General features: G+C 52.8%; 8 protein-coding genes across 8 annotated transcripts; 4 read left to right on the forward strand and 4 right to left on the reverse strand.

Annotated features, from left to right (window-relative positions):
* Nucleotides 1-1,173: 1,173 nt before the first annotated feature.
* Aud_006264 (wax synthase family protein) lies at nucleotides 1,174-2,784 on the forward strand (the record flags this gene model as incomplete). The annotated part of the gene is made up of 1 exon (XM_043291167.1): nucleotides 1,174-2,784. One exon carries the CDS (start codon nucleotides 1,174-1,176, stop codon nucleotides 2,782-2,784), a length of 1,611 nt encoding a protein of 536 aa, XP_043147102.1.
* A 204-nt stretch (nucleotides 2,785-2,988) lies between these two features.
* Aud_006265 (uncharacterized protein) lies at nucleotides 2,989-5,438 on the reverse strand (the record flags this gene model as incomplete). Its single annotated transcript, XM_043291168.1, has 2 exons — nucleotides 2,989-5,046; nucleotides 5,106-5,438. 2 exons carry the CDS (start codon nucleotides 5,436-5,438, stop codon nucleotides 2,989-2,991), a joined length of 2,391 nt encoding a protein of 796 aa, XP_043147103.1.
* A 352-nt stretch (nucleotides 5,439-5,790) lies between these two features.
* On the forward strand, nucleotides 5,791-9,630 carry Aud_006266 (putative filamentation protein (Rhf1); the record flags this gene model as incomplete). Its single annotated transcript, XM_043291169.1, has 5 exons — nucleotides 5,791-5,796; nucleotides 5,901-6,024; nucleotides 6,100-6,423; nucleotides 6,478-7,097; nucleotides 7,159-9,630. 5 exons carry the CDS (start codon nucleotides 5,791-5,793, stop codon nucleotides 9,628-9,630), a joined length of 3,546 nt encoding a protein of 1,181 aa, XP_043147104.1.
* Nucleotides 9,631-9,922: 292 nt separating this feature from the next.
* Nucleotides 9,923-10,781, reverse strand: Aud_006267 (complex I NDUFA12 subunit family protein; the record flags this gene model as incomplete). The annotated part of the gene is made up of 7 exons (XM_043291170.1): nucleotides 9,923-9,971; nucleotides 10,073-10,210; nucleotides 10,281-10,344; nucleotides 10,396-10,476; nucleotides 10,536-10,542; nucleotides 10,646-10,666; nucleotides 10,731-10,781. 7 exons carry the CDS (start codon nucleotides 10,779-10,781, stop codon nucleotides 9,923-9,925), a joined length of 411 nt encoding a protein of 136 aa, XP_043147105.1.
* A 272-nt stretch (nucleotides 10,782-11,053) lies between these two features.
* Nucleotides 11,054-12,767, forward strand: Aud_006268 (CDP-diacylglycerol--glycerol-3-phosphate 3-phosphatidyltransferase; the record flags this gene model as incomplete). The annotated part of the gene is made up of 3 exons (XM_043291171.1): nucleotides 11,054-11,296; nucleotides 11,358-11,710; nucleotides 11,765-12,767. The coding sequence occupies 3 exons, from the start codon at nucleotides 11,054-11,056 to the stop codon at nucleotides 12,765-12,767; spliced, it is 1,599 nt and encodes a 532-aa protein (XP_043147106.1).
* Nucleotides 12,768-13,125: 358 nt separating this feature from the next.
* Aud_006269 (ribosome biogenesis protein LTV1) lies at nucleotides 13,126-14,670 on the reverse strand (the record flags this gene model as incomplete). Its single annotated transcript, XM_043291172.1, has 2 exons — nucleotides 13,126-14,584; nucleotides 14,648-14,670. 2 exons carry the CDS (start codon nucleotides 14,668-14,670, stop codon nucleotides 13,126-13,128), a joined length of 1,482 nt encoding a protein of 493 aa, XP_043147107.1.
* Nucleotides 14,671-15,220: 550 nt separating this feature from the next.
* Aud_006270 (ribosome biogenesis GTPase LSG1) lies at nucleotides 15,221-17,254 on the forward strand (the record flags this gene model as incomplete). The annotated part of the gene is made up of 1 exon (XM_043291173.1): nucleotides 15,221-17,254. One exon carries the CDS (start codon nucleotides 15,221-15,223, stop codon nucleotides 17,252-17,254), a length of 2,034 nt encoding a protein of 677 aa, XP_043147108.1.
* A 311-nt stretch (nucleotides 17,255-17,565) lies between these two features.
* Nucleotides 17,566-19,101, reverse strand: Aud_006271 (acyl-CoA dehydrogenase family protein; the record flags this gene model as incomplete). Its single annotated transcript, XM_043291174.1, has 4 exons — nucleotides 17,566-18,375; nucleotides 18,438-18,650; nucleotides 18,717-18,962; nucleotides 19,027-19,101. The coding sequence occupies 4 exons, from the start codon at nucleotides 19,099-19,101 to the stop codon at nucleotides 17,566-17,568; spliced, it is 1,344 nt and encodes a 447-aa protein (XP_043147109.1).
* Nucleotides 19,102-19,599: the final 498 nt, after the last annotated feature.

The following is a 19,599-nucleotide window of genomic DNA, read 5'->3' on the forward strand; positions in this document are numbered from 1 at the left end:
GGTCATCAGCGATCACATAAAAGGAAGGCCAATACGAGATCATGGGTACCTATGGGGATCAAATAGCTCTTAGCCCGGTTGTTCGTTCCGTTCCATGAGTCACTTCTCCAGTTGATGTCTGGTGGGGAATCTCCGCTCATCTGATCTCTGGGTAGATTCTGGGGATGGAATTATCCACAGTGGGACTTTTTCACTCTGATGGTTTTGATTCGAGGACCATTGCGTGATGTGTATCGAAGGAGGTAGCAGCCATGGGTGGACCTAGCCGATGGACATAGCAGAGATATCAAGAAGAAGAGGAAGAAGAACAGTCATCCTCGTAATTCATGATGGAAAAATTGAATTAAGCTAAATTCAAGGTTGATGCCACTAACCCCAGGCATCCAAATTCGGGCACCAGCTACCGAGTACTTATATTGACACTGTCACTGGTGTGCAGTAGTAGGATGAGTCTCCATCCAGGAGTTATAGGGCTTAGATGTACCGTCAGAATTCAGTCGAAACACGCTCTAAGAGTAGCGATCCAGCATGGTGCAGTTATCCGTCTGTTGTTGTCTTGTTCCACAGCATGGATTAACTACAAGTGCAGCCTGTATGACCAACGTATCCATACATTTACACAAAATACACCCATGCTGCATATTTTCATGGTGAAAAAGTCCTTCAAACACATCTATTCTGTCTCAGGATGGCATGAAACAAATGTATGAATTTCTTAAGATGTCAGTCTTATCTCATCCGATCGGTCATTTCATCATTGTTATCTGCTCTACAAAAGCAGAAGAAATGACGATTCTAGGTTTTTATCATCCGAACAAGAGGCCAAGCGTCAAGCGTCAAGCATCAAGCATCAATGTTGCAATATGAAGAATACTGCAAGAGGTAATGAGAAGAAGGTGAATATTGTTCTGCCTGCATCATGATCCTGAGCATCATCCCTTGCATTGTGTGCATTTTTACTTTTTCTGCGCTTCGAGTTTCCCTTGCTTTTTCTCCGTCTCAAAGTCCTGCATCGACCACTGAATTCCATCTACATTCTATCTAGATAGTCAAGTCGCAGTCTGATCAAGATACATTGGCTCTAGTTCTCTGAAAAATCTTCATCCTTGGATATATCATCGGCAGTCAAAATCTGGACAATCCTTGACTTGACATCAAGGAACTGGACTGCTAATGGCCCAACCCAGCTCTTACCGCCAAATCCTTGACAACAACCGCGACCAGTTCGAGCTCCTCATCCAGCATGGAGACTACAAACCCTTTTACCTGTGGCATCTCTTTGTCTTCACCGCTCTTCCTTTATGTGGTCTGTTGATATCCCGGCGGCGTGGAGCGCGATATCTTCGCCCCGTCGTCTTTGCTCTTATTCTCGGGACAGCCGTTGATGTCACGCGACACCGGCGTGCGCTCTTGGGAGGGAATGGTTATATGGGAGGCTTAGTGACAGCCTGGTGGACTATCTGGAGTGCAACGATTCTAGTCTTTAACGATGCCGAAAGAGATTTCGAGCGAATAGAGAGACGCTCGTGTAACGCAGCATGTCCGGACGAAGTGCGGACACCAGACAACGAAAATAAGCCTCGGTCCAGCGACAAGGCTGCGAATGGTCACATCCTCAAGGCAAAGCAATATGCATCCCAGCGGGAGTCAGAGACCCTCGCCTGGCAGCCGTATCCCCGCGCATTCTTGCACCGTCTCAACTGGGCGTTGGGCCTGCTCTTCAATATGCGAGGACCAGAATGGAACTGGCGCATATCCACCTTGGATCCGTTGCCTGACTCGCTACAGAGGCAACGGACTATCAGAAATGGGCGGTCTGCCCGTGAAGCAATTGATAAGACCAGCAATGAGGCCGACCCGCAGCTCGACGCACGAGCGCGTCTGAACGCCTTCCTCCTCACCTTCCTCAAGCACTATCTCCTCCTGGACCTGGTCAAGGTCCTCATGATGCACGACCCATACTTCTGGGGCTTGGTCTCGTCGGCCCCGGCCCGCCCATTCCCTTTCACCTACCTCCCACTCCCGACTATTCCCGTCATCCTCGTGCGTCTCTACCGAGAAACCCTGAGCGGACTCGGCGTCTACGCCGCTCTAAGCTTCATCACACCCCTCAACCCTATCATTTTCCTAGGCCTCTCGCTCGCCTTCCCCAACGCCTCGCGCGCCCTCACGCGCGTCCCACTTGATGCTCCCTGGCTCTACTCCGACTCCTTCGGCCCGCTTGCCGGCCCCTCCCTCGACCATGGCCTCATAGGCTGCTGGAGTCAATGGTGGCACCAACTCTTCCGCTTCGGGTTCACCTCCACCGCCAACTTCCTCCTCTCTCTGCTCCCTGAACACTTGGCAGTACGCCCCAGCATCCGACGCACCGTAACGGCCGTCACTGCATTCTCTCTCAGCGGCCTAATCCACGCCTGCGGAAGCTATACTCAGTTCGCCGAGACGACGCCCCACGCCCATTTGGTCTTTTTCCTCCTGCAGCCTGTTGGGATCATGATCCAGAACCAGCTTGCGCGGTCTATTAACGCCAGATACCGGTTTTCGCGGCCCATCAGACGCGCCGCTAACGTGATGTTTGCTTTCTGGTGGCTGTTTTTCTCCGGCGCCTCGATCGCGGATGATTTTGCCCGGGGCGGGCTCTGGTTGACGGAGCCGTTGCCCATTAGTCCGCTCCGTGGGTTGGGGCTCGGGGCCAAGGGCGAGGGGTGGTGGTGTTGGAGGGAGCCGTGGTTTCGATACTGGGATGGAGGAAAATACTGGGAGAGAGGGTTGAGGGTTTTATAATGCGGTTTAGGTTGTGTGTATGCCGTAGATATAGATACATATTCATATACATACATATAGACGGGTAGATTGAAGAATCTATGGATATTTTTTGTAGCGCGATCGCGCTGAACCATTTGGGTCGGTTTTCTATTTCTATCGAACTGTATGTGTATTTTATGCACTGTGAGGTAGCATTAGAATAAATCCATAGAGTATCCACTATCAACCATCCATCGTCACATCCTCCTCGTCGTCCTCCTCGTCCGTATCCGGCTCAATGTTCAGCGTAGGAATCTCATCGTCGCTGTCGTCGTCGCCTGCCTCCGCGGCAGCTACTGCGGTCCCGGACATCGAAACGTCCGCACCAGCCGTAGCCGCCTTCATGGTGTTCGTCGGCATCGGCGCAGAGGTAGCCGTGATAGAGGCCGTCGGGATAGAGATTGCCGCCGTGGCCGTGAACGAAGCAGGAGAGGCCGTGCCAAGGGCGGGCTGGGCCGACACAGCTTCGTTATCAAGCCGGGCTTTCTTCGCTTGCACATCATCGGCTTTATTGTCTGTCAGACTGGCCGCTGACGCGGCTGGGAACCTTGGCTTGGTTTCCTCGGGCAGGCTCCGCTTGTGCATGGACGGCGCGTGCTCCTTTACCGTTTCGGTGGTGCGCAGGTTGCCCTGGATAGTCGGGGTGGCGGTTGGTCTGAGGAAGCCTGTAAGTTCGGGAGCAACGTGCTGCACAGCGGCAGTGGTCTGCTCTTCTTGTTCTTCATCCTCGTCGTCGTGGGCCATGCTGCTATACCCGCTAATACCCGGTGCGTGCATCAGAACGGGCATTCTGGGTTTGATCAGTCCCTCGACCTCCATCTCGGTGAAATAGCATCGCGCCAGGAAGGGCATGATGCTGGAGCCCGTGCCGCGACCTTTCATGGCCGGGACTGGATTAAGCACGCTTGCCAGCATCCCGGTCTTGTCTGAGGTGAGGATGACTGTCCGATCGATTTCGGCGCGGAGTGAGGTGGGGAGGAACTCGATGGGAACAAAAGCGAGAACGACTGGAAGGAGATCGGATGCGGCTCGCTTCAGGTTGGGGAACGTGGTTGAAGTTTGTGTTTGTCGACTCTGTTTGGAGGCAGGGTGCAAGAACGAGTCGGCGTTGACTGTGGCCTGGTTCATCTTTGCCTTGCCCTTGGGATCTGACGCCGCGGAGGGAACTGAGTCACCCGTTGGTGGTAAGATGTCAGAGCAACAGGACCGGACGACGTCTGTGAGTGACGAAACGTTCTTTTTCGTCGTTGACGGTCCCATAAGTGGGAGCAAAGCCTGGACAAGGTCATATACAGAGGCACGGACATCCTTGTTGAATTTCTCGGCCCGGAAAACCCAGAGGGCCTGCTCCAAGATCGTCTGCGCTACTGGGACGACGCCCGTCTCCAGAGCATCCACGGCGCTCAGAAGTAGTTCCATGCACACAGCGTGGATACGAGGTAGTTCAGCCCAGAGGCCGTCCCTTTCCTCCCGGCCAATCTGTAAGTTGACAGGCACATCTGCACCTGGTGCTGGAACAGTGGTCGCACTCAGTCGGGATGTCAGATCCAAAATCAAGCCCAGTGGAATTGTCACTGCGGAGGCCGTCGGTGCTGTCAAAAACCGGGATAACAAGCGTAAGAGTACCGTCAATCTTTCCACTCCGGCATGAATGCCCTCCCAGCCGGGAAGTCCTAGCGCATCTGGCCCAGCATCAGCCACCACCTGGCTGTAGTCCTGTGGCTGAGCGCCTTGTCTCAAAGTCGCATCGACAGACTCCCACTGTTCCACCACCCCTCTCAAAACATAGTCCGCGGCCCTGTGAGCCGAAGAGATTGTCATTCGGCAGGCGTTCCTCCATTGCTCTGCGGAGTTGTTCTTCGGTGCGCAATTGTGGAGCGCGATGAACAACTGCTCCGCTAGATCCACCGTTGCGCCGGGAAACGTCGGAGATGTTGCACCAATGATCTCCTGGAGGATGCTGTGAATCTGCGCAGAAAATGGACGAAATATCGTTGGGTGTCTTGCGATGAGCTCCAGGAAAGCGCTCAGGACAATCTCCAAGAACGGCGTATTGGGCTTCAACTTTCTGACGGGCTCAGAGGACGGCTTGACCGAGATGAGGTTCAACGACGAAGTGATGAACCCCGGTAGTGACGGCGTCGTTATTTCGCGAACAAGAGTGGGATATTGGTAGGTAAGATGAAAGATCCGTGTCAAAGTGATTATGCACATTTTCTTCGTAGAGATGGGATCCGGTTTCTGCGCAAATAAGAATTAGCAATTGACCTGGCTAGTCAGCGACCGCCTCGACGACTTACAGCCAAAATCGCAACGAGACCGCGCACAAGCGGTTCGCATCCGCGAAGCACTTCCCACTGGCCAGCTTCCACCGTCGCCTTTATCAGAACAACCGCAGTCCATCGTCCCTCAAAGCTCCTATCCTGAAGCAAACTGGCCAATCGAGTTTTGAGCTTATGAATCTGCACAGCATTGTCAGATTCGGACTTGCCCGTCTTCTGATTCTGTGTCGCAGACAGGAGCTCCCCGCAATCGCTCAATGATGTTGCCAGGAATGATGCGATCTGAGGCAATTGATCGACAGGCGTGGCCGTCAACCGATGCGTCACAGCACGCAGAGTAGTGGATGCCATCTTGCGCACCTGATGACCTGAGCTTCTCGCAGGCTGTCGTCCCTCCGAGGTTTGCTCTTATCAAAAAGGAAAATACAAAATTTTGTGGTAGCAGAAAAAAATAAGCTCGGGCCACATGAAGCCTCGGTACGTGACGGTACCATACGCTTGTAAATTACTCCCGTGCGGGTCTCCCCTGGCCGATGATGTTTATCTTCATTGGCTTAGTTGGACTGTTGGGGGAACATTCTCATTTCTTATCCTGTGATTCTATTGCAGAGTAGCCTCGGGGTTGGGCATGGATAATGGATGATATTCTTACTGCCTTCCATAGTCGTTGCAGCTCTTCTCCATCTTCAAGCGTACCTCCATTATGACGGTGAGTGCGGTCTTCCCCGAGTTACGACTGCCAGGCAACGTGTTCCCCTCTACATTTGAACAACCTGCCGTGCCTGGATATCACGTCATTGACGCTGAATGTAGGGTCAGGTCTCTGAGAAGGGCCATCGCTACATTGTGGCGTTGGACAGTGCGCGATGCCAGAACAAATGGGATGAAGTCCCCGAGCTTATTCGGAAGGTGACCAAACATGCGCCTCAAGAGACATGTATTACTGGCCTCCCTTGCTTTCCTTGCTTGCTTGACATCTCAGACGCTGATTTTCCACTTTCCCTTACGGTAGGTTTCCTGCAGGTCGCTACAGCAGAATCTCGGATTGCCGAATACAACCAGAAAAGACCGTCGACTGCTCAATCATCCTCTAGCTCCTCGTCTTCCTTGCCCGAATTAATACCCCCGCTGCTATCTACCATTGAAAACGGAGATGGCTCTCCAGAAGAGATCTTCCAAGCTCAAGTCTGCCTTGGTTGGCTCCATTGGTCCCTCAGTGAACCGGGCCTGGCAGCAGCTCATCTGCCGAGGGACTTCGGAGAGGTAGCAGACAAATTGGGGGAGAATATCTCCCCATGGACGGAGGTCTGCCTGGTTAAGGGCTGCTACATGAAAGGTGGGCCAGTTAGTGCTCTTGTGCGCTCAGCTTATTGGTCTGACATACGTATAGGAGCTGCCCAGGCAATGGTATCCGAACCCCATGACGCGCTGAAGATACTCGAAACACTTACACCATGGCTGAGTAGCCATAGCACATCCCTCTCCTCGAAATGCTCGCAATTCTTACATTGGTCGGAGAAATTGCTAGGAAAGGCTGCATCTATTGCCAGCGAAGAAGCTGTCAAAGGGACACACTCTGGGGATTCTGAGCTCATTAAGACAGCTTTGAAGCTATGTAGGCTGTGGTCTGCCCATCCCTACGTCAAACAGCATTCGTCTGCGCAGGCTGTACATCCCGAGGGACCGAGTGAACCTGCCGCGAAATCAGCAACCTGGAAATCGTACTACGACCTCTTGACCGCCATTCTTCAGAATGGGTTGTTGTACGTCTCCCCGACGAGCGGTCCCGACCGTCCCCAACTCGCCAGCGAGATTCGGCGTGTAGAAGCGATCTATGAGGCCAACTTTCTGCGTGAAGTGAAATTTCCCATGGCCAACAGTCCGAATGAGCAAATAGAGGATTGGGTCGAGCAAGTGATCCGCAATTGGCAAGAACTATGTGGACCGGATTGGACCGACGAAGACCTGGGTGAAGGCGGCCAAAACTCTGTTGGCCGCAATGTTCTTGATGTACGTGCTTTATCCGGCTAACCTCATGCAGCCTGGGGCATGTTGACCAACAGTACCTTAGATTCTTTATCGCGCCGCTACAAAGACCTACCACTCTTACTTGATCCTGCGTCGCCTATTCCATGTCCATTCAGCTCTGGCAGATTTCGATCTCGCTGTCAAAGCACTCGATTCTTACATTGAGATTGTCCTCGGGGCCAAAGCAAGGGCGGAGAAAGCGGCACAGTATGGTGAATTAGAAAGCGACGAGAATTTGATCCAGACGCTTGCAGAAGGAGTATCTATGCTTGTCTGTTTCGGCTCAGCTAAGGAGGCTGAAAAAGCGAAAGACTTGGTTGCAATCTTGAAAAAGTTCGTCGCTAAGCACGTGCAAGAAATTGAAGACAACGGGGAGGAAGGAAAGCTCGTCATCCGGCAAGATTCGGCCGATGCGCAGGTGGTGTCTCCTCGTGTCATCGCCACTGCTTACAGAGCAATTGGGACGGGGCTTGCAAACTGGGCGAGTTGGACGCCCAGAAATGAAGACAGGGATGATATCCGTGCGGAGGCCATCGAGAATCTAGAAAGAAGCATTGCTCCAGAGCTCGGTGATGAGTTCAATTATTCATCTTTGTATACTCTCGCCCTCTTGCTCGCGGAAAGCCGAGACCTGGATGGTGCCATCGGTTATGTTAAATCGGCTCTGTCCTATACGCAAGCACACGGCCCACAGTCCGATCTGTCCAGAGAGCGAGACCTAGTGCCCCTTTGGCATTTACTTGCACTCTTGCTCAGTGCCAAACAAGACTACGACATTGCTGAGCGCTCCTGTGAAGCTGCATTCGAGCAATTTCCCAGGGCCGTTATATCGTTGGTCAACGGTAGGAGAGGGTCACAAAGGCAAGGTCAAGACACTGGAGACGCCTCAACTACTACCGAGATACGGCATGCTTTGATCGATCATCTGCGGGGCCGAGAAAAGGAGCGCATTATCGAGACACGCATGACACAATTAGCGTTCACTGAGCTCCAGGAGGGCCCCGAGGCTGCTGTTAACCACAGCGATCAACTACTCAGCCTTTTTGCAACGCTGTTCAACAAACTGGAGCTTCAGGCTGATGAACAGAAGGACCGCCAAACAGAGCATCTCGTTCCACCGAAAAGCGCCGCTGGTACAGTAAAGAGTCTACGAGGAAGTATTTTTGGCAGACATAAAGCCTCACGCGCTTCCGAACGTAAAGCCGAATCTACCAGTGAAACGCAACCTCTCAGTACCAGCCCTTCGGTTCACAACGAGCAATTACCCAACACCGATCTTGCGCCCGCAATCCAAATTACTCACGATCAGAATGGGAATGCTGAGAATCCACAACCGCTGGGCAGATCTGATTCGACGCGGCAAAAATTACGGAAGCGCAGCGGTACTCTTAAAAAGCCCGAAGCTCAAAGCTCGACTCACGTAAATGGCACTGAAGATCTGACCAACGGAGTCAGCGCGGCTACCAACGGGACTGGGATGCCGCAGCAACCAGGTAGCGGAGAAGGCGTCGCTCAAGATGCTGTCGGTCTTGCGGTATCAAGCACTGCAAACCAACCACAGAGCGCGAAGCAGCCTCTGCGACCCGCAGCTCATAACATGGATTGCAAACAAGCGCCTCCTCCAACGGGTCATCCCAAACAGCCACCTGAGCAAGACATTCGATTACCATATAGATTTGAATCACCTACAAAAGCGATTACCAAATTCTCCCCTGTCCAATCGCAAAAACACGCTCTTGCTGTCCTGATCAAGATTTGGCTCCTGATCGCGGGCCTCTATCGACGCGCTTCGCTATTTGAGGATGCGCAAGAAGCGTGCGAAGAGGCCGCCAAGCATGTTGACCGTGTGGAAGCTCTTGTTGCTGCCCAGGAATCCTCTGCCAGAGCATTTAGAAGCCGTGGTTGGGCTGAAGTAAAAAGCTGTGACGAGCTCTGGGCCGACCTCCACACCGAACGGGGGCTCTTGGCACAAGCTCAATCCCGCCCTCATGACGCAATGGAGCTCTTCGAGGAAGCGTTGGTGCGTGATCTGGATCATGTCAAAGCGACCGTCTGCCTGGCAAATCTACTCCTCGACATCTGGGAGAGGAAGATGCCTGTGAACCGACCAGATGCTGATGATCTTCATGCGGAGATGTCAACGCTATACCTACCGGCTACCGCTCAGAAGACCAATGCGACCTTGAACAAGGTTCAAAATAAGGATTTTGACAATTTAGAGGATCGGCCAATGCCATCAAACCGGCAGATTCCTGCAACTGACGTTGAGGAGGATGAACCTAAACTGCTCAACCGTATCGCTGCCCGGGACCGAGCCTACGCCCTCTTGTCGGCATTGACAAAACGTGGCACCGCCTGGGATAACTCTGAGGCTTGGTATGCGCTCTCCCGCGCTCATGAGGCAAGCGGGGATATCGAAAAGTTGAAGGAGGTTTTGTGGTGGTGCGTTGAGCTTGAAGATCGACGACCAATTCGACATTGGTCAAATATAGGCTCCGGCCTCTATGTCCTTTAACACCAGGATACCTCTTGTCTGGTTTGTCCGCGAGCCATTTGTTGTGATATTTCTTGGCTACAAAATACCTTCATGATATTTTCTTGTTGATAGTTATGGACATATAGCGTCTGACTGTCAGGCGAGAAGCAGGAATTTAACTTTGAATCCTTTTGATAGAATCGAACGAGCAATAGAACATCTTTATTTACATCCCCAACCACAGAGCTAATGGCTAGAGGGTCAAAGAAACCAAACGAAGCTTGCGCCAGCCATGCCTGACCTCCACTTCTATCATCTCGTCAAATTTCACCTACCGAGGAGCGGCAACTGGGGTCCAAGCGGAGTACTTGGGCTTCACACTTTATTGAAAATAGAGTTAGTGATTGCGCACCGGAAGGAGCGTCTCATAGCGGACAATTCAGGTCCGAGGAGGGAACTCCCATAGGGGGGGGATACTAACGTCGAATAGGTCTTGAAAGCGCCACGGCTGAGAGTCAGGTTAGGCCTGTGCTCAGGCAATTCCCACGCGCGGAGGCCAGTCTGCAAAATCTTGTCCTGGGTTGGAGGCGCATCCACCATGTAAGACAGCCAGGCGTGCCTGAACAACATATTGATTTAGCAGTCTTATTTCGAAACAATTGCATCGTGATGATTCGAGATATTCTCACCAGCCAGGCTCGATCTGCGCGGGGTCATATTCCTTCTCCTTGTAATCGACCCATCTTGTCCGGACTGTCACAGTTATTAACGGCAACCCATCGACAACTTGCTCGCATCACTCACGAGGAAGCTCCTCCTCCATGTTTTCGTAGTACTTATTGCCGTAGCGGTCGGTAGCGATCAAGGTGCCAGCTTTGGTATCACCTATAAATTGTGCTTGCGTTAGTCACTTGTCGCGGCCGATAATTGCGGGTAAGCTATACCGATATACTGTCATAAAGTGAAGCCGAAGGGGCAAGAGAGTAAGTCATCATCCAAACAAAACATTCTGTCTGCTCATGGACACCCTCCATCGCATTTTCGGATACCGTACCTGCATCTGATGTCCATATTCCTGTGCAGGGTTAAAGAGATTAGCACAAAGGTTCCGAGGCTCCGAGTTCGATCCGACGACCAACCTTGAGTCCAATCCTCCTCAAATTCCGCAATGTACGAAGTATGGTCGACATCTTGAGCGATATACAGCGATTGAGCTGGTCGGCAGTCTGCAAAGCTGAGGTTCGAGATAGGATGCGGGCAGCCCGTCACGACGGAGGTGAAAGAGCCTCCTGATGCGGTCTAGCGCGGACACTGTTTGCACCGTTTGCTCTCTATCATCGAACTGCCGAAGATGTGTCTAATAGCGGTTCCATCTTTTTTGCGAACACGTCGGTCTCAATGGCGTCTTGCTATTGATCTTGCAGTCTCTTGTCGGTCGGGTAGACAAGAAGATATAGGTAGGATGTTTCAACGCATTGGAGGCAACGCTCTGCGATGCGCTGGGCGCAGGCCGATTGCTCGGACAAGGCTTTGTGACCGCAAATTCTCCGCCTATACATCAAACGCCAGCACGGTTGCGCCCTCATCAGCCTCTCCTTTGGGTACAATTACGGTTGAGTTGGATAGAGTGGCGCCTCGATTTGAGGTTCCAGCTTCCAACGTTACTATCTTAGATTCCCCTGCAAGTTTCTATAGCACTCTCAAGGTAAGGAGCAATGGGGCAATCAATGAAGACCACCGTCTTTTGTTAACTGATTGGAATACAGGATAAGATACGGAATGCCAAAAAGCGCATCTACCTCTCCACTTTATACATAGGCAAAGCGGAACATGAGCTTATCGAAACCATAAACCAGGCGCTTCGGGATAATCCCAAGCTCAAAATATCCATCCTCACCGATGCCCTACGAGGGACTCGGGAGACTCCAAACCCTTCTTGCGCTTCTCTCCTGGCATCTCTGGTTGCTGAACATGGGCCAGATAGGGTTGAAATTCGGGTGTTCCACACCCCCAATCTGACAGGACTGAGAAAGAAATGGATCCCTCGAAGGATCAACGAGGGCTGGGGCCTTCAACACATGAAGCTGTATGGCTTCGATGATGAAATTATTCTTTCTGGGTACGGTAATCTAAGTCACAAATGCATAACGATGAGCTGATCATCTATTTACAGTGCGAACCTCTCGGAAGATTATTTCACCAATCGTTTGGATAGGTACCATGTCTTTCAGAACAAAGAACTGGCCGATTACTATGCGGGAATACATGACGCTGTGTGCAGCCTCAGCTTTCAGGTTCTACCGGATCCACATAAGGCTTCAGGATACCTCCTGGATTGGCCGACGTCCAACGGCGCCCCTTGTCCCTTGGATGACCCGGAAGAATTCATTGCCTATTCAACGACTGTCTTGCACCCCCTCATCCAGCCTCCCTCTAATACTAAGCCAGCACCTGAATGGGGTTCGTCGAGTCAAACACTCGTATACCCTGTGGCTCAGTTCACTCCGCTGTTGAAGCCTGATACTTCTACTGAGTTCCCCGCGGTTACAGCTATTCTGCGCCTTCTTTCTACTTCCCCTGTCTTCTCTGGTGCCCGCTGGCTCTTTACCGCTGGCTACTTCAACATACATCCCGTCCTTTCTTCTCTCCTCATAGCAAGCACATCGACCTCTCACACCGCCTCGACTACCCGAGGTACCGTGCTTACCGCTTCCCCGTGGGCCAATGGATTCTATGGCTCTCCGGGGGTTTCTGGCATGCTCCCTGCCGCCTACACACATCTTTCAGCCAAGTTTCTGGACCGAGTCGCAGAGGCACAACGTACAAACTCCATCCAACTCAAAGAATGGCGACGCGGGACCGTTGGGGAACCAGGAGGCTGGACTTATCACGCCAAGGGATTGTGGATTACTCTGCCAAAGGAAGAACACCCCAGTATGACATTTGTCGGAAGCAGCAACTACACCAAGCGCAGCTACAGCCTGGATTTGGAAGTCGGCGCGCTGGTCGTAACCAATGACCAGGATTTGAAACGGAAATTGGGGGCTGAGACCGATTGGTTGCAAAAAGATTCCCAAGCCATCTCGCGCGAGGATCTACGGCGGACCGAAAGACGAGTCTCTTGGAAGGTGCGATTGGCGATGTGGATCGTTGAAAAGGTCGGGGGTGCTCTATGATTTGCGTCCTCCTGGAGAGGATCTTTCTGCGCCTGAGAAGATTTGTGATGTTGTATTTGGAATGGATGAATCCATATACCCATGTATTATAGAGCCACTTGTATATATAGGTGGAGGAGAAGGAAAGACCTCCACTTGGCAGACTTGTACAGAATTCTAGCCCTTCGTCGCGGTGAACTTTCAACTACTGCCTCTACCTTTCTGAGATGGACGTATATTAGATGCAAAGAAAACGCATCATACTTCATTCATGAAATAACGTGTGGATATGGTCTAAAAAACAATGCCGAAACGCCCAATGCCAAAGCTTTTAGCTGGAGAAAATGAAGATGCATCGTCGCAGTTCGTTTAAGGAGAATTATGCCCTGCCAGAAACCTTTCCTGGCACCCTAGCAGGCCCGAGACCCTGTCGGATCTCCTCCAACATCTTGATTCCAATTGCCTCGTTGCCGTTTTTGCCTCTCTTGGCCTTGGCGCCCTTACGCTTCGCCTGGGCGCTCGTCTTATCATCCCACCCGGCAAGGAAGTCGTCCATGACCTCATTGAAGTTGTGTCGCGGGGCTACCTCGCGACCGTTGGCGTCAATGAGGCTGGGCGCTTGCGATGAAGCGGTGGAGATGCCGGTCATACCAGTCATGCCAGTCATGCCACTGACCATGGACATGTTATCGTCGTACTCCTCGCCTTCCTCGTCCAGGGCATAGAGCGCCTCTATCCTGTCGAATCGGTCGTCAAGAAGCCGGTGGCCTTCTGTACGGGCCAGAGCAGACGACGTCATAGAGTACGCAGAGGGGTTGGTGAGTGCGCCCTTGCGCTTCTTTCTGCGAATTGGCGTGCCCCCCACGGTGAAGATGGTGGAAGCGAGAGTGCTGCGCTGCTCCGAAGGAACGATGCTTGGCGGCGCTACTGGCGCAGCTTTCACTTTGGCGTCCTTCTTGAACTTGGCGAACTCGCGCATCCATCCCTGGTCCTCAGGGCCCATGTCTGGAGCGGGTGTGTCGTGGCTTGGCAGTTCTCCAGGCTCCTGGTCATTTGATTTTGGAGGAAGTGGAACACCGCCGTGGTCCGCCTTGGCCTCAGTAGTGTTCATCTGCACGGGTGCTTTTTCTGTTGCATCAGACTCCCAGCCGTCGTCTTCGTCTTCTTCGTCGAACAGTGTGTCCTCCCAGTCGCCTGCATCCAGCTCCTCCGCATGGTCGGTCAATTTGCCGAAGACATCCTCCTCATCATCCGGGTCAACATATTCCTCGTCCTCAAGCGCCTCGAGCACTTCACGAAGACGGGGATCCATGTCAGGCTGGAAACCTGCAATCGCATCGGGGACATTTTGTTGGTCCTGGTATGTCGGTTTGCGAGAGTATGATGAAGTGGTCGAGCGCAGGTCCGAAGTATATTCAGATCCGTAGACACTGCCGGCGCCAAACTCGCTCCTCGTATCGTCCAGCGTCATTTGTTGCTTCAGGGCATCTTCCAGCTTCATCCCCTTGGCCTTGCCCTTTCCCTTGCTCGTAGCCTCCACAAAGTACGACTCGCCGCCACCAGTTCCCAGCTCCCGCAGATGCTGCATGTAGTCATATTTCGAGTCATCGAAGTAAATGCCATAGGTCGCAGCCTCGCCCTCATTGTGCCGAACGGAGTCTGATCCAAATTCGCTGGTCAGATCCGAAAGATTTTTGCTCCGCTTCGAGCCTTCTGAGATTGGAAGCGGCGGCCCTGAAACAGGATGCAAGACACGATCGTCAGCTTCGGGGTCGTGAATCAAAGGATCATTTTGAGATCGGTGAAAGAGCTGGTATGTGGTGGCATTTTTCTTATCACTGTTGCTCTAGAATTAGTCTTGGTGCCGACGAGCATCAAATGGAACGGATCCGTCAACGTACATCCACTGCTTGCGAGGAGGCATCTTGCTGATCTGATTATTATCGACGCCCTAAAAGCTTGACTGTCTAATCTGCTCTGTCACTCTCTTTCCAACTCTCGTTCGGAGATCAAAAATCAAAATTTCGCGATAGTGGGATGTTATCGAGTCACGTGGTCCCTTATCGGCAGGTTCATGCCTTGGGCAGAAACATCGTTGTCACTACTACATTCTGAAGTCTGCAGAGTCAGAGGGTCATGATGAGGAAGTCTGAAAGCCAGTAATAACTTGAGCAACGGATATTCTAGCCTTGAATCTCCCTGTTTCTTCGGCAATTGTTCTTGTTTGTCCCAACAATTCTCGATGCTGGATGACTCAGCATCTTATCTTATCCGCGCGGGGCTTTTCTTTTTCTCTCTGGAAATCTTCACCCATCATTAATAATACCACTTTTTCTCTGTTTTGCTTTGCCTCCGAGCATTAAAACTTCCTTTCTTTCCCTCTGGATACGAGCTCTCACTCTATTTATACAAGGGAAAGAATTACATTCTAATAGTGGTGGAAGTCAGCGGATTGGGCTGCACACATCGCCACCATGGTTCTCGCAAAATCCAAAAATTCCGTCGGGTTGGGAAACACCCTCATGAAAGATCGATTCGGCAAGGGTAAAGCATCGAGCCAGAAGAAAGTATCGCATAATACTGCTATTACTCGTACCGCGCAGGATGGCAGTACTTATGTCACCAATGCTGCCAAAGAAGCGTCGTGGGTGAAGATGCGCAGTATCACGGAGCAAGCCGCCCTCGATGAATTTCTCAGCACCGCCGAACTGGCGGGCACCGACTTTACTGCGGAGAAGATGAGCAACATCAAGATCATTCACTCGGATCAAAAGAACCCTTTTCTTCTTTCCGCGTCAGAGGAGAAGTCGGCCAGGAAGAAGCATCAGCAGAATAAGGGGCGCTTGACCGTGCCGAGAAGACCGAAATGGGATTCCACGACGACCAGGGATCAGCTGGAGACGATGGAGAAGGAGAGTTTTCTGGAGTGGCGAAGAGGACTTGCGGAGCTTCAGGAGAACAACGATCTTCTGATGACGCCCTTTGAGCGGAACTTGGAGGTCTGGCGCCAGCTGTGGCGAGTCATTGAACGTTCGGACCTGGTTGTACAGATTGTCGATGCTCGGAATCCATTGATGTTTCGCTCGGAGGATCTCGAAAACTATGTGAAGGAGATCGACCCCAAGAAGCAGAACCTTTTGCTTGTCAACAAGGCAGATATGCTCACTGAGAAACAACGAGAGATGTGGGCTGATTACTTCGACCGCAACAATATCAACTTTCGATTTTTCTCGGCTCATCTGGCCAAGGAGCTGAACGAGGCCCGGCTTCTGGCCGAAGAAACAGGCAGTGAGAGCGAGGAAGAGGACGCCGATGATCTCGCCAATGCGACGAGTTCGATGAACATCAAAGATCAACAAGATACCAAGGATGCATCAGCCGAAGGAGATGGACAAACTGAGCACGATGGGGGACTTGAGCTTCCCGAGTACCGCAAATCTCGGAGGACGGATATTCTCGATGTGGAGGAGCTGGAAGAACTCTTCCTGTCCAAAACCCCGGGCACACTTCCGGATAACGACAATGGCGAGGGACAGCGCAAGCAGAAGACAACAATCGGTCTGGTCGGTTACCCCAATGTCGGCAAGTCCAGTACCATCAACGCCCTCCTCGGAGCAAAGAAGGTATCTGTCTCCGCTACACCTGGAAAGACGAAACACTTCCAGACACTCTACCTGTCGCCGGAGATCATGCTCTGCGACTGCCCCGGTTTGGTCTTCCCCAACTTCGCAACAACCAAGGCCGAACTGGTGGTGAATGGTGTCCTCCCCATCGACCAGCAGCGCGAATTCACTGGTCCAGCTGGTCTGGTCGCGCAGCGTATCCCCAAGCACTTCCTGGAGGATGTCTATGGCGTGAAAATTCTCACTCGGCCGCTGGAAGAAGGCGGCACGGGCATTCCCAGCGCCCACGATCTCCTGCGAGCCTACGCCAGAGCTCGTGGTTTCGCTACTACCGGCCAAGGTCAGCCCGACGAGTCGCGCGCGGCCCGCTACGTACTAAAGGACTACGTCAACGGTAAACTTCTCTTTTGCCACCCGCCCCCCGTCCCTGATGGTGAAGAGCCCATCGACCCGCTCGAGTACAACCGCGAGCTGTACGACACCGCCCATCTCCCGGCCCGCCGACAGGAAATGCTCGCAAGAACCGCCCAGGCCAACGCAGGCGGCGAGGAATTCGACGACGACGCGGAACTCTTGTCCCTAGGCTCATCCTCCAAACAGGGCCAGGCCGTCCAGGGGTCGCGGTCGCGGAATCTCGACACGGGTTTCTTCGGCCCCGGCGCGAAGGGCTCAGCCGGACGGCTTACCCTGCCGTTTAACGCCCAGTACACCGAGCAAGGTCAGCAGATCCGAAAGCAGCTGAACGGCCGCAAGGAGAGATTGATGGTTGCGCTGGAACGCGGAGTGGACGTGTCAGAGGTGCGCGGCAACTCGAAGAAACACTTCAAGGGCAACAAGAAGAGGGCCAAGGCGAAGCGCACGAAAGCGGAAGATGACGACTACTGAAAGGTTATGACAACTCGCTGGCGAGTGATGCATTTGCTGTGATTGTTCGGTTTTCTGTCTCATGTCTCTGGTGGGTAGGTGGGGGATACCATGGGATGGGTTTATACCTTAGATGAATTGCATCATCTAGCGAAAAGTAGTAACATGTTTTGACTTTAGATACCGGAGTTAGATGCTCTATTTACTTGTTCACGATGAAGATGGTACACCCTTGTAGTCTCTCGTACTGGTATTTGGTATATAAAGAAGACATTCTCATTGTCCTGCATACTATTTTGTCCGATTATTTTATGTCTACGTCCACCAGGTCATCACAGATGACTCTTGGGCTTCTGGAATCCACTAGCCAACAGCAACCGCTCCGCCTCCTCCTTCTGGTACTTCAGCTTGGCGACAATGGCGTCCTGGCGCGACCTGTTCTCACGTCTCCCAAGCTGCTGCAGATGGACCTCATCGGGTCCGTCGGCAATACGCAGCGTCCGGATCATGGCCCAGAGATTGGCCAGGGGCGTATCCTGGCAGACACCGGCGGCGCCATAGGCCTGGACGGCGCGGTCGATGACGGTCAGGGCGGTCTGGGGAACGAGGACCTTGGCCTGGGCGATCTCCTTGAGGGCGGACTTGGCGTCGCCCTGGTCGATCTTGATGGCGGCGTTGAGAACGATGAGGCGGGCGGCGTCGATCTCGATGCGCGACTTGGCGATCCACTCGAGGATGACGCCATGGGCGGACAGAGGCTTGCCGAAGGTCTTCTTGCGGTCGTCGTTGACGCGGGCGATGAGCCACTCGAGGGCCTTTTCGGCGGCGCCGATGGTGCGCATCGCGTGGTGGATGCGGCCGGGGCCGAGGCGGCCCTGGATGATCTCGAAGCCGCGGCCCTCGCCCAGGACCATGTTCGAGACGGGCACGCGCACGTTGGTGAAGGTGATGTGGCCGTGGCCGTGCGGGGCGTCGTCGTAGCCGTATACGGTCAGCATCCGGTGCACGGTGATGCCGGGAAGGCCGGCAGGCACGAGGATGACGGATTGCTGGCGGTAGGGGTCCGGGTTGGTCGCGTCGGACTTGCCCATGACTAGGTAGATCGCGCAACGGGGGTCACCAGCGCCGGACGACCACCATTTCTATTGAGAATTGGTTTAGTATGAAAGTGCTCTTCGTAGAGGCGAGTGGAACGTCCACATACCGATCCGTTAAGAACGTACTCATTGCCTTCGCGCCGGATGTTCAGCTCAATGTTTGTGGCATCACTCGAGGCAACATCAGGCTCGGTCATGAGGAAAGCAGAGCGGATCTTGCCCTCGAGCAGAGGAGCAAGCCACTGCTTCTTCTGCGCCTCATTGCCATACTTGGCCAGCACCTCCATGTTACCGGTATCAGGGGCAGAGTTATTCGTCGCCTAAAAAATCACCCGTCAGCACCCTAGCCGTCACTCTTTGCAAGTGTCTGACTCCGAATCACCCACCTCAGAAGCAAGCTTGCTCTTGCCGAGATACTCAGCCATCAGACCATACTCCAGGTTACTGAACCCAGCACCCTGGGAGAAGTGGTTCTTGGGCAGGAACATGTTCCACAGGCCCAGCTTCCGGGCCTTGGCTTTGAGCTCCTCTAGCACAGCCGGGGTAGTTTGCCATCTCTTCTCGCCTTCGCCGAGCTGGGCATGGAATAGAGCATCGGCGGGGATGCAGTCTTTCTCGACGAATTCTTCAACCTGAGCGCCGCGGAAAGCATTAGCATAGTTGTAGCTGGGGGTAAGATGTGAAGAGACAACATACCAGGTCGAGGACCTTCTTTGCCCGATCGCTCACAAAGGGCTGAGCGATGGGGGGAATTCTTGTGGAGGCGGACATGTTGTGTATGTGGGGGATCAACGAGAGAAAATGAACTCTAGCAAGGTGCTGTCGACTAGAAAATCGAAAAGCCCGGATAGATGAAGCAGGGCAAAGAGACGATTATAAAGCTGAGCAAGAGTGTGGAACAAAAGAGGGTCGTACGACGGTCAAGATGGAGCTGATTGCGGAGTACTCGCAGTTTGCGGAGAAGCAGCCGAGCACTGTTTTTGAACCTCGGCTGACCCGCTGTTCTCACCGTCCGGAGGCAGACTCAGAGCGCGATGCTGCTATAAGATAGATGGAAGTTAAAAATGTAACGACCAATTGACACCTATTTGTCAACCGATAGTTGATTAGATATTACGATACCAAGGGGTTGCAGCTTGGATGGTTGATCCGAGGTTCTGTCGGTTTACCGAGCCAAAGAGAGAAAGACGAATTCATAGACCGACTCCAACCAGCAGTATCAAAGACAGCGACATGATTTCATTATTTTCCCAAGCTACCATTATGGAT

Source organism: Aspergillus udagawae (genome assembly GCF_001078395.1).
Source record: "Aspergillus udagawae IFM 46973 DNA, scaffold_4, whole genome shotgun sequence".
Classification (NCBI taxonomy): Eukaryota; Fungi; Ascomycota; class Eurotiomycetes; order Eurotiales; family Aspergillaceae; genus Aspergillus; species Aspergillus udagawae.